The sequence below is a fragment of the Camelina sativa genome, chromosome 14, assembly GCF_000633955.1.
Source record: "Camelina sativa cultivar DH55 chromosome 14, Cs, whole genome shotgun sequence".
NCBI classification, from domain to species: domain Eukaryota; kingdom Viridiplantae; phylum Streptophyta; class Magnoliopsida; order Brassicales; family Brassicaceae; genus Camelina; species Camelina sativa.
Window position 1 is genome coordinate 11412094 of NC_025698.1, and position 12267 is coordinate 11424360.

The window sequence follows — 12267 nt, forward strand, 5'->3', positions numbered from 1 at the left end:
AGAAGTAACATGTTGGCTAACAGGTGACAAGCCCAAGCTTGCCTCCGCGTAGCTCTGAAAGCTAACGCCCAATGAACGTTTCCCAATGAGTCTCTCACTCTCTGCAACATCAGGCATGCAAAGATAATTACTAAATATATAAACTCCTGATTCCCTCACTGAAAAAAATTGCAAAACACCTTGAGTACTAACACGCACCCGGGATTTAAGACGACAGTTCGCTGAACTGCTACTGAGACACGATTTCGAGGTGTCTTCAAGATTTGCTGAAGAATCTTAGTAGGTGCAATCACATCAATCTCAGAAATAGATTCCTCTGTCAAGTCACCTTTACCAAATTAGTAATTTGAGAGAAAACCTTTAAAACTCCAATTAAAACCCCAGATGCTTGAGGAGAATAAATACATACCTGCTCGCTCCATGTTCTCGCCGCCGACCTGAGCGGCGAACTTCATCTGTCCGACCAAGGTAGGTCGTCGCATCGTTTTTCTCCGATCTTTGTTCTTTTTACTTCTTTGTTCTTCGTCCTCAAACAACTTAGAATCAAAGTTATTTATATACCCTGGGCGTTCGGTTTTCTCGGTTTAATCGGTCCGATTTATTCGGTTTTTCAAAATTTCGGTTATCTAAAAATCTAGCCAAATTGAACCGAATAATTATTTTAGTTTTACACTTAGGGGATGTTATTCAACACTGTATTTTAAAGGAATCTGATGTATTTGCCTCACAATTTAGTAATCATGAAATTGTTGACAAGTGAACCATTCATTTGCCTCACAATTTAGTAATCTGGTATCAATACTCGATTAAAACCTCACTAAAATACTCAAATACGCTCAAATATATTATCATCATATGTCTCACACATGCCTAGTCCACAGGGGAAGCAAGTGAAGCCAAAAATTCAGGCCTAAAAATTTTAAAGTCTTTTTCACTTAAAAATCTGTTAAACAAAAGGTCTTTTTCTTTAAGGATATGTATAAGAGCTTTTTATTTACATATAAAAGACTTATTTTTCTTTTGTAGGATATATAAAAGACTTTAAAATATCAAATTGTGACCTTATATAGAAAATCTATAACTTTTATTATAGGTGAAAAAGGTACATTATTAGATTTTTGCCTTGGACACTCATGAATGTTGGACACTCATGAATCTTGGGCCGGCACTGGTCTCACAATTTGGTGATTCGGTAGCTTTTCATGTTACTCTCCACTTAATCCCATTATGATTTAAGCATCAGAATGTCATTGTACAAAATTTTATTTTGTCAATTAAAGCCAAACTACGTTTTATTTGCTACAACTATTGTATTGGGTATAACGTATTAATCGAAAAGACAGATTGGTTTACTACGGACGTACGTAAGACTGTTTTATTGTAGTGTGGAGTTTGATCAGTTACAAGCAAATGCTCTTTCTGGATAGCTCAAGCACCAAACATTCTAACGAAACTAAATTTTTTTCTTTACGATCAAAATATATAGTGAGTTAATATGCTTTTTGGCTTCTTTAGTATATACGATGGAGAATTATATCGAGTTAACTCTCAATCATTTGCATATTCAATATATCGTATTTCATCTATTGATATGTTAGTGTAAGTTTATATATAACAAAAAAAAAATCGTTGATATCCTAGAAACAATTCATACGTCTTAATTAGTTTCATATTTCCTACGACCAGTTTTTCTCTGTCAATAATTAGAAGGATTTCCAAAGGAAAAAACTCCTTCCAAAATAAATTTGTAGGAAAACGTAGTGTTTTATTGTAGTGTCAATATACTTTTATAAACTCGATACATTTGTATTTTGATGACAAGTCTACGCAAAGAAGGTCGCAGAAATTGAAGCGTTACATTCTTATAAAGATTATACCACGTGCTTTTGCATTATACGGGTGACCAAAGTTCAAAAGCTCCAAAACTCGAATCTTTGAATAGTGACAAGTGGAATAGCCTTTAAAGCCAAGTTGATAAATAAATTTCTTCCACCAAAAAAATTTGGTTGTGATCCTTCTCGTACATAAAATTTGAGTGAATGATATTAGATAAGAGGTCCAAATCATGTATAAAACTTTTAAAAGCATTTAATCCCTCTTATATAACCTATTAGAAATCGAATATGACCACTTTTACTTTTTTTTTTCTTCGTCGACCTTTGAAGATAGCGATTTATGACTACTCACTTTTATTAATTATTAGTATATGGAGATATCGATTAAAATGGCGTATCTTACTCATTTATAATATATAATGCAACCGTCGATTAAAAATCAAACTTTCAAATTACCATGGAATCCTCCATGAATTTACAAAATTGTTCGTATGAATGCACTTGGCCTTTTGTAATTAGTTACGTTGCTGCCCTAGAGATTAGCAATCATACCATAGTTTCGAGTCTTCGAGATTTCAATTCTCACGAAAAAAACACTTATTTTTGTTTGATTGTGGATGAAAGCAATCATACAAACTGAAAATGATTAAATAACTACTATAATAAATGCGTTACGATCGGTAGATTATGATTGTATAAAATACAAATTGAATTAGTAAGATCATTTCTAATAAATAAAAGATAACAAAAAGCTTTTTGGGTTTTGTGGGTTAAACCCGTTAGTGAGATGCGGCACCTCTTTAATATGACATTATGGAGTATGGACTAATACAACCTTTAATCCAAAAATATTTATTATAATAATGTACATTTAAACTTTTTTAGTTTTTTTATCTCTTTAATTTTCTATATCTAATGTAAATTTAATTTCTTAGATTATAAAGTATTTTATGGAAATTAAGTTATGAGTCAATCAATTCACTAATCAATTCACCAAAATCTTTTTCCTTACATTTTCGTACTTTTATTTTAATAAAAATAAATAAATAAATAAAAAGTGAAAATATCTAAATATCATTCATAATTATATTCATACAATTCTTTATTAGGATCTTAACGATTATGATATTTATCACATTGTGATCTTAACGATTACTGTCCTTATCACGTTATGAAAATTATGTAGTTACGAACATATAGTGTTGTAGATAATATTATAATTTTCAAATAAAAGCTATAAAACCATAATTGAGAGAATTTTTTTAATAAGTTTCGTACAAGTTTTGTGAGATACTTATTTAAAAGAAAATTTATATAATATAAACTATTAAATAATTAATTTATTTAATAATTTACTAAACTCTTTTGAAAGTATATAATTATATTTTGTTATATTAATTTCAAACTCACGCGACGGTGGAACATTATCTAGTTAGCTATAAAAAAACCAATGATAAAAAGATTTTGGTTGTTGAGAATCTTTAACATTAGATTTTGCAATTATTTATCTCTGGTTTTGTGGTTTTGTATATAGGTTGAGACATGAACATCTTTGTCTTCACCGGAGAGAACTCCTTACCTCATCAAGGCTGACGAGAAGATGAAAACGTATGAAGATGGCTGTCTCAAGGTTTTAAAAAATAAATGTGGTGTCTCTCTCTTCCCTCGGAACTCTATGGTAAAGAGGCTGCATAACATTGGAATATTTGGTTGAGTCTATGGTAAAATGACTATATGACAAGGATGGAAACAACGAGAGATTGGATACTTCAACTGTAGCTTTTGGTAGGTAGTTGATTCTGGAAACATTTGGTTGTTAATGCAATGACAAGGATAGATAGAGACATTAAGTTTACTATTGATATGTTTCATGTGTATGAATCAAAGAGAATGAGCTTATGAGTAAATCAGAAATTTGTTGATCTTTTTCATTTGCAATTTTAGCTACAATTTTTGTTTAGGATACGTATTATAAATAAGGAACTTAATGTGAGAAGAGAGATTGTGATTTGTACTCCCTTGCGAAAAAGCACAAGAAAATGATTTTAATGAAGAGGGTTTTTTTAAGGCAGGAGGATCTTAAACATCATATAATGCCACGTCACCGCTCTAATGCGTCCTATTTTACTGTTGAGTCAGACGCCCAAAACAAAAAAAAACAAAAAAAAGCTTCACAGACGACTTTTTTTTAGTATAACCGACGGAGAATTATATCGAGTTACCTCTTATCATTTGCGTATATCGTATTTTATTCATTGATATGTTATTACAGAAAAAAAAATAAAAAATCGTTGATGCCTAGAAACAATTCATACGTCTTAATTAGTTTCTATATAATTAGAACCAATCCTCCATATACTTTTATAAACTTGATACATTTGAATTTTGATGACAAGTCTTACGCAAAGAAGGTCACAGAAATTGAAGCGTTACATTCTTATAAAGATTGTAGCACGTGCTTTTGCATTATAGGGGTTACCAAGGTTGTTACTCAAAAGCTCAAAAACTCGAATCTTTCAATAGTGACAAGTGGAATAGCCTTTAAAGCCAAGTTGATAAATAAACCGTGTTGTCGTCGTATACGAAAGAGGAGTGGAGAACTTTTCCCATCACGTTGGTTTATATAATCTAAAAATCTGATGATTAGTTAAGCTGTCGATTAATATAACTTTTAAAACTTTAATTATACAATTTGCCATTATAAAGATATCGATCATGCGAGAATGTGGGTAAAATAAACATTTATAGAAGTTTTTAATCATTTTTAATCAGCAGCAGAGATCAGAGAAGGTAGGGTAGCGTCAGAAAATTCTGCTACAACAATAGGGTTATTATCGTCATTTTAGTCAAACAAACACGGTTCGGTTCCTCGCTGACGTGTCGAGTTTACTTTCGATCCACACAAGGCAACGCTTTGTGACCAAACACAGTACTTTTATTTTTCTTTTTCTTATTTTCTTATTAAAAAAACAAAAAAAAAAAACTGATTTTTTTTAGTTTATTAAAAAGAAGCGAAAGAAAGAAAATACACAAAGCAACTTCTTTTCTTGTTTTCAGAGATTTTCATCTCTGAAATTTTCGGTTGGATACAAAAAGATTCGTTGATCGAGATTAGGTTTTACTGATTGATCGAAGGTATGGAGGAGAAAGATCGAGGGGAAGCGATGGTTTTGGAAATTTCGCCGGAGGTTACTAATAATAATAATAATAATAATACTCCGGCGGTGATGATGATGATGAGAGTTCCACGGAGGATTCGTGAGAGGCTTATGTCTGACTGTAGTAATAGTAGTAATAAGAAGACTGTATCTTCTGTTCAAGATATTGAAGACAAGCTTCTTCATGCCCATCTACGAAGACAGGTTCTTCTCTCTCTTTCCTGAAATGACTAAGTCTTTTTCTTCTTTTTTGTTACATTTTTTAATTCTGATTTTTTTTTTGTTCTATGTCTGTGTGTTAGCAATTTTATCATAACGTTTCGAGAAAGGCTCGTGCCAAACCTAGAAGCCCTTCACGATCATCTGATGAAGAACTTGGCCAACGGATCGAAGCTAGGCTTCTTGCTGCTGAACAGAAAAGGTTTGATTTTTATTTTCAATTCAAAGTTTGAATCTTTCGATCGAGGTCTCTCTCTGTATGTGAAGTTTGATTTTTGGGAATTTTTGTTAGGTTGGAGATTCTTGCGAAGGCGCAGATGCGTTTAGCGAAGTTAGATGAGTTAAGACAAGCGGCGAAAACGAGTGTTGAGATACGGTCTGAGAGGGAACGTGTGAAGCTTGGAACACAAGTGGAGTCTCGTGTTCAGAAGGCTGAAGCTAACAGGATGAAGATACTCAAGGCGTCTCATCAGAAAAGGGCTTGTGCTAAAGAGAGAACGTCTCAGTCTATGATGAGGAGGATGGCTAGAGAGAGCAAGTACAAGGAACGTGTTCGTGCTTCGATCAATCAGAAACGTGTAGCTGCTGAGAAGAAACGTCTTGGGTTGCTTGAAGCTGAGAAGAAGAAAGCACGTGCTCGTGTTCAACAAGTACGTCACGTTGCCAACTCTGTTTCTAATCAGCGTGAGATGGAGAGAAGTAAAATGAGGGACAAACTTGAAGACAAGTTGCAAAGAGTAAGCTTTGGTCTTTGTGTGTTAACTTGTATTTGTAAATTCTGTTTTCTTTATCTTACGTTTTTTTTTTTTTTTTTTTTTTTTNTTCTTTTTTGGTGTGTTTGATTGATAATAATTCAGGCTAAGAGACATAGATCCGAGTTTCTTCGTCAGAGAAGAAGACAACGTGATTCCATTAGTCTCTTTTGGGATATGATGCAGGAAGATGCTGATCTTCTCTCTAGAAAGCTTTCAAGGTAACACAGCGTTACGTAATTACTTTTATATGTTTTTCTTTTAATAGCTTCTTGATAGTATATGTATTACTTTATAGGTGTTGGAGGTGCTTTGTCAGGCAGAAGAGGACAACCTTAGACTTGGCAAAAGATTATGATGGTTTGAAGATTAGCGAGTCATTGCCATTTGAGCAGCTTGCAGTACTAATTGAGTCGCCTGTTACTCTTAGAACTGTTAAATCGTTGCTAGATCGTCTTGAAGTTCGCTTAGAAGCTTCTAAGAGTGTTGTTACCATCGCTTCTCAACCGTCCAGATTGGATAACATTGATCACCTTCTTAGAAGAGTTGCTACCCCAAGGAGAAAGGTTACGCCAAGTAATTTGAGGAGTAGAAAAGGAAAGAAGGTTACTTCTGTTAGGAATGTGGCCGGGACACCGGTGAAGATGTCTAGGTATCCTGTCAGAGTTGTTCTTTCTGCCTTTATGATACTTGGCCATCCAGATGCTGTTTTTAACGGCCAAGGTGATCAAGAGGCTGCTCTCAATAACGCGTCTAAAGGATTAGTGAGAGAGCTTAAGTTGTTGATAAATGTCATTAAAGAGGGTCCTGTTCAGGCTTCTGGTGGAGAATCAGAACTTCGGACTTTGAGATCCCAGTTGGACTTATTTGATAAGGCATGGTGCTCCTTTTTGAATTCTTTTGTGATTTGGAAAGTTAAGGATGCTCGGTTGTTGGAAGATGATTTGGTAAGAGCGGCCTGTCAGCTTGAGCTATCCATGATTCAAAAATGCAAGCTAACTCCAGAAGGGGGTGGGACTATGCTCACTCATGATAAGAAAGCAATTCAGTTGCAGGTTTGCTTACTCAAGTAACTCAACCATCACCTTTGTTATTGTTAAAAAGTGAAGTAAGGGACTCTTTTCTGATATGTTTGTTACGTAATGTGAATTCTTGTTGTAGGTAACACAAGATCAAGAACTTCTAACGGAGAAAGTACGACACTTGAGTGGAGTTGCAGGAGTTGAGCGTATGGAAAGTGCGTTGTCGGAAACACGAACAAAGTACTTTGAGGCAAAGGAGAATGGTAGCCCTATGGTTAATCAACTCGCATATTTCTTTTCTCCAAGCCCAGCTTCATCTCCAGTTCAGTCTGTGTCTAGTTCAAGCAGCAGAAGGAAAGATAGCGTAGGTGTTGAAGGATCTAAACGTGTTAGTCGTTCTTTATTTAAGGATGATTCTCCACCTTCATCTGGACCCTCAAGAGTCAGTAATGGTACTGTGGATGAGGTTTCAAAACAGAATGAGTTGATGGTGAATGAGTTCCTGCATGATTGGAATTTCAAGTTTCCTGGTGGATCCACTGTCAAGGATGAAGAGGAGAATCTCAAGGTTTGTTTTCTTTGCATATCCATTGTTTGCATTTCGACAAGTTTTAGTTACTCCACATTGTTGTTGATTTTTTAAATGTGTGTTGCAGAAAAAGATAAAGGAGACTATGGAGAGAGCTTTCTGGGATAATGTCATGGAATCATTGAAGTTGGAGGACCCAGACTATAGTTGCATCTCTAACCTTATGAAAGAAGTGAGTGACGAACTTTGCCAAATGGTACCAGATAGCTGGAAAGTAGAAATACCTGAAACTATTGATCTGGACATTCTCTCACAGGTTTGCCTCATCTCTTTGGTCCCATATTAAGTGACTGTCCTTACTATATATATTTTGGTTCTTATTTCGACGTTTTTTGGTAGTTGCTTAACTCCGGCACCTTGGATATCGATTACCTTGGAAAGATGCTTGAGTTTGCATTGGCTACTCTGAGGAAACTCTCTGCCCCAGTTAATGACAGTGAGAATGAAAGCACTCACCGGGATTTACTTAAGGAACTTCACAGGTTGTGTCAAGTTAAAGATGAATCTGGTAACCTCCGTGCTGTTGCAATAGTCAAGGGGATCCGCTTCATTCTTGAGCAGATTCAGGTCTGTATCCACAAGTTCTCTTCATTCATTATCAGCGGTCACTTAGGAAAGAATAATGATATTTTCGCTTTACTTGTGACTTATCAGTATCGTCATTGTTTTGTTCCATATTCAACAGGAACTTAAGCAAGAGATAGGCAAAGGGCGCATAACAATTATGAAACCCTTTTTGCAAGGGCCAGCAGGCTTTGATTACCTAACACAAGCTTTTGAAAAGCGTTATGGACCTCCCACTCTAGCCTACGAATCACTACCAGTGACACGAAGGTGGATATCAACTCTTTTGTCTTGCAAAGACGAGTGGGAAGAGCACAGAAATACGCTTTCAGCCTTGAATGTGGTTGAGAGATCCTCCATGGGAATTTCTCTCAAAACGGGCGGAAGCTTTGCAGTCAATACCACGTCCAAGTCAACTGCTACGGACACTGCAGGTTTTGCTTGTCACCCAACATTGCAAACACTGTACATAATTTTAGATTATACATACACTTATGAGTTTCATATGCTTTTTGGTTCAGAAGGTCAACTGTCAGAATGCAAGGGAGAAAGAGTTGATCTGGCAGTGAGGCTCGGATTGTTGAAGCTGGTGAGTCAGATATCTGGTTTAACACCAGAAGTTACACCGGAAACTTTTCAGCTCAACCTCTCTCGCATGAGGGATACTCAAGCCGAGATTCAGAAGATAATTGTGGTAACTACAAGGTATGAGATTGGTTATGTATGGTAAAGACTCATTTAGAAACCAGAGTACCCTTTAACTAACTAAAAAGGATCTGTGCTATGCAGCTTGCTCATTTGGCGTCAAATGCTTGCTAAGAGCGAAAGCGAAACAGAAAGCATGGCAAAGAAGTTGTTAGAGGTGTTAGATGGGAAAGAAGAAGCAGGACTAACTGAGATTGTTGAGACAACAATGAGTGAAGAAGATGAAGAGAAGAAGAACATGATGAGAGGATTATTGGGGAAGAGTTTGGCAGAAGGCAACACAGTGTATGAAAGAGTCACAGGTTGTATATACAAAGCGGCTCGAGGAGCTATGTTGGGTGGGAATGGAGAAAATGGGAAGAGAATGGTGGAAACAGAGATGAAGAAAGTAGGAGGAGGAGGATTGAAAGAGAGGGTATTAGAGACAGCTCGAGCCCTTGGTGTTGTAGCGTGTGTCTCGGTCAGAGTTCATGGTCCATGGTTGACTCACCTCATGCAGCAACATTGAACCAACCAACCAAACTCGGTAACTTGTATAGTATCCATTTGTATATACATATGATATATGTCTACAATAATTACACGTGTAACGTAAGCTGCTCTGTGATTTGATGATGCATGATGCTGATTTGTAAAACAAAAACAGCTTTGGTTCTTTTATAATCCTTGTGTGTCCGAATGAATAAAATATTATAGCTTGTGATTTGTAAATTAGTCTGAAAACGTCTTGTAAGACTTGTAATGTATATGAATGAATTCTTATTAATCAATTATATAAAAAAGCTTGCTTTTAAATTTATCTTCTTTTATTTATTGTTCTTTTTTCGTGAACCACAAGTATAAAAATCTATCATAATACTTGTTACTTTAGTTTGGGTAAAGATTATGTAACATTAACTTGCATATGCTGTTGTAATTTAAATTTGGATTGTTGATTTGTTTCTATATATGTAGTCACATTAAAGTCATCATTTTACATATTTTATGTCACATTAAAGTCAATGAAATATTTAGTCATGAAAATAAAATAAAAGATTTTGTTTTTTTTTTTCTGGTAAAAAAGAGAAATATAATAAAATAATCGAAAACAGAGAAAGGGACGAGAAATGTATAGCTTAGGAGGAATAAGGAGTTTGCCGGCGAATTGGAGAAGCACGACGGCGTCAATGACGACGACGGAGAGTGTTAGGAAGGTACCGCAGGTTTTAACTGTGGCGGGATCAGATTCCGGCGCCGGAGCTGGAATCCAAGCCGACCTTAAAGTCTGCGCGGCTCGTGGTGTTTATTGCGCTTCAGTCATAACAGCCGTCACTGCTCAGAACACTCGAGGTGTTCAATCTGTTCATCTTCTTCCTCCGGAGTTCGTCTCTGAACAGCTCAAGTCCGTCCTCTCTGACTTCGAATTCGACGTCGTAAGCTCTCTCTCTTCCCTTCTTCTGTTCTGTTCATACAGGGCAATCTAGTGATTACTTACTCTCTTATGATTGATCAAAACTTGTTAGGTGAAAACTGGGATGCTTCCTTCTACTGAAATCGTTGAGGTTCTTCTTCAAAATCTATCAGAATTCCCAGTTCGTGGTAAAAATAATCAAAAAGACTTCACTTTTTGTTCTGTTTTCAGATTTCTGAAGTTTGTGTCTTTCAATGCTTAATTTAGTTTTGTTGTGTTAAGGTAGCTTTGGTTGTTGATCCTGTGATGGTATCTACAAGTGGGCATGTTTTGGCTGGTTCTTCTGTTCTCTCTATCTTTCGGTAAAGCTTATTTGCATTGTTTGTTAAGTTTGTAAATTTCTGTGTGTTTGTGTTCTTTCTGAAATACGGTTTCTTTTTTTTTACAGAGAGAGATTACTGCCAATAGCTGACATTATAACCCCAAATGTGAAAGAGGCATCTGCTTTACTTGGTGGTGTTAAGATTGAGACTGTTGAAGAAATGCGGTCTGCAGCAAAGTTGTTGCATGAAATGGGTCCTAGGTTTCCACATACTCTCATTCCTCTCTGTATTCTCAGTTCTTATTCTTGCCATCTCTAAGTTAACCTACTGTGGATGAATTGAGAAGAATCCTTCTACTTTTGGTTCCCTGGCATAAAGTTTAATCCTTTTAGGCTTGGTTGCTATGTGGTTATGTTTAGTACATTAGCATTACTGTGTGGTGTTGATCCAGTTCTTTTTCGTTACTTTAACAGATTTGTACTTGTCAAAGGTGGTGATCTTCCTGATTCATCAGATTCAGTAGATGTTTATTTTGATGGTATGATTATTCTTATATTGTCTCTCTTGATAAATCTTGACAGACTTTAAGACATTTGTGGAATGTGGAACCCTTCTTTTAGGTAAGGAATTTCATGAACTCCGTTCTCCTCGCATAGCTACAAGAAATACTCATGGGACTGGTTGCACTTTGGCTTCATGTATTGCAGCTGAGCTTGCAAAAGGCTCTTCCATGCTCTCGGCCGTGAAGGTACATATATATATCCTTCTTTTTCCAAAACATTTCTTCGCATAATATGCTATGCTTCATTGCTCTCTATGAGTTATATTAGTTTGTTTTGCATCAGCTCTTCGTCAGTGAAATTGATTTGAAGGGGCACACTTTATATTCTATTAGTTCAAATTTCAACAGAGATGTTTGGAGATTGATGATTTGAAAAAGTACATGGTGGCTGAGATGCATGCTTTTGTATTAACAAGGCCAATAAACTTGTTCTGGACCTTTCTGATGTTGGCAGGTGGCTAAACGCTTCGTTGATAATGCTCTAGATTACAGCAAAGATATCGTCATTGGCACTGGGAAGCAAGGACCTTTTGACCACTTTTTCAGTCTTAAAAAGGATCCCCAAAGTTCTCGATGCAGCATATTCAATCCAGATGACCTGTTTCTATACGCTGTCACGGATTCTAGAATGAACAAAAAATGGAACCGGTCCATTGTGGATGCCGTGAAAGCTGCTATAGAGGGAGGGGCTACAATCATACAACTGAGGTTTGATCATGTTTGCTGGAGCTTCAACTCTTTTTATATATCTCTTTTAGGGAAGCCTAATTGACATCTCCGTGCTTTTGCAGGGAGAAAGAAGCCGAAACACGGGAATTTCTCGAAGAAGCAAAATCATGTGTTGGTATATGCCGGTCCCATGGAGTTTGTTTGTTGATAAACGACAGGATCGACATTGCCCTTGCTTGTGATGCCGATGGAGTCCATGTTGGTCAATCTGACATGCCGGTTGATCTAGTTCGGTCTCTTCTTGGCCCGGACAAGATCATTGGAGTCTCATGTAAGACACCAGAACAAGCCCATCAAGCATGGAAAGATGGTGCGGACTACATTGGATCAGGAGGAGTTTTCCCAACCAACACTAAGGCTAATAATCGTACCATAGGGCTTGATGGACTCAAAACAGTTTGTGAGGCATCAAAATTACC

General features: G+C 36.3%; 2 protein-coding genes and 1 long non-coding RNA gene across 6 annotated transcripts in view; 2 read left to right on the top strand and 1 right to left on the bottom strand.

Moving 5' to 3' along the window:
• LOC109125162 lies at positions 13–505 on the bottom strand. Its single transcript, XR_002035065.1, has 3 exons — positions 410–505; positions 199–316; positions 13–101 (listed from the first exon to the last, which is right to left on the bottom strand). It is a non-coding gene; the product is annotated as an uncharacterized LOC109125162 (long non-coding RNA).
• On the top strand, positions 4834–9639 carry LOC104741004. Of its 2 annotated transcripts, none has more exons than XM_010461762.2 (11): positions 4834–5197; positions 5296–5414; positions 5505–5949; positions 6070–6185; positions 6263–7019; positions 7126–7554; positions 7643–7831; positions 7915–8142; positions 8261–8573; positions 8661–8844; positions 8929–9639. In XM_010461762.2, exons 1-11 carry the CDS (start codon positions 4973–4975, stop codon positions 9350–9352), a joined length of 3429 nt encoding a protein of 1142 aa, XP_010460064.1. In that variant the 5' UTR covers positions 4834–4972; the 3' UTR covers positions 9353–9639. The 2 variants fall into 2 exon arrangements, with proteins under 2 accessions (XP_010460064.1, XP_010460065.1); XM_010461763.2 differs by having other exon boundaries at positions 8664–8844; positions 8929–9352.
• LOC104741005 (thiamine biosynthetic bifunctional enzyme TH1, chloroplastic-like) overlaps positions 9888–12267 on the top strand; it is a 4302-nt gene continuing 1922 nt past the window's right edge. The window contains exons 1-9 of one of the 3 annotated variants that reach the window (XM_010461765.2): positions 9888–10256; positions 10347–10422; positions 10521–10596; positions 10683–10817; positions 11031–11047; positions 11139–11177; positions 11265–11305; positions 11574–11827; positions 11911–12253. In XM_010461765.2, the coding sequence (XP_010460067.1) occupies positions 9951–10256; positions 10347–10422; positions 10521–10596; positions 10683–10817; positions 11031–11047; positions 11139–11177; positions 11265–11305; positions 11574–11827; positions 11911–12253 (1287 nt within the window). In that variant the 5' untranslated portion in view covers positions 9888–9950. Of the gene's footprint in view, positions 10257–10346; positions 10423–10520; positions 10597–10682; positions 10818–11030; positions 11096–11138; positions 11306–11573; positions 11828–11910; positions 12254–12267 lie in introns of all 3 variants that reach the window. The other 2 variants (XM_010461764.2, XM_019235659.1) reach the window with 2 other exon arrangements.

Excerpts from the sequence above, each read along its gene's own strand:
- LOC104741004 (XM_010461762.2), top strand. The coding sequence starts at position 4,973 with ATGGAGGAGAAAGATCGAGGGGAAGCGATGGTTTTGGAAATTTCGCCG. Across the intron at positions 5,415-5,504 it reads CTTGCTGCTGAACAGAAAAG|GTTGGAGATTCTTGCGAAGG; the intron begins GTTTGATTTTTA and ends AATTTTTGTTAG. Across the intron at positions 7,020-7,125 it reads AGAAAGCAATTCAGTTGCAG|GTAACACAAGATCAAGAACT; the intron begins GTTTGCTTACTC and ends TTCTTGTTGTAG.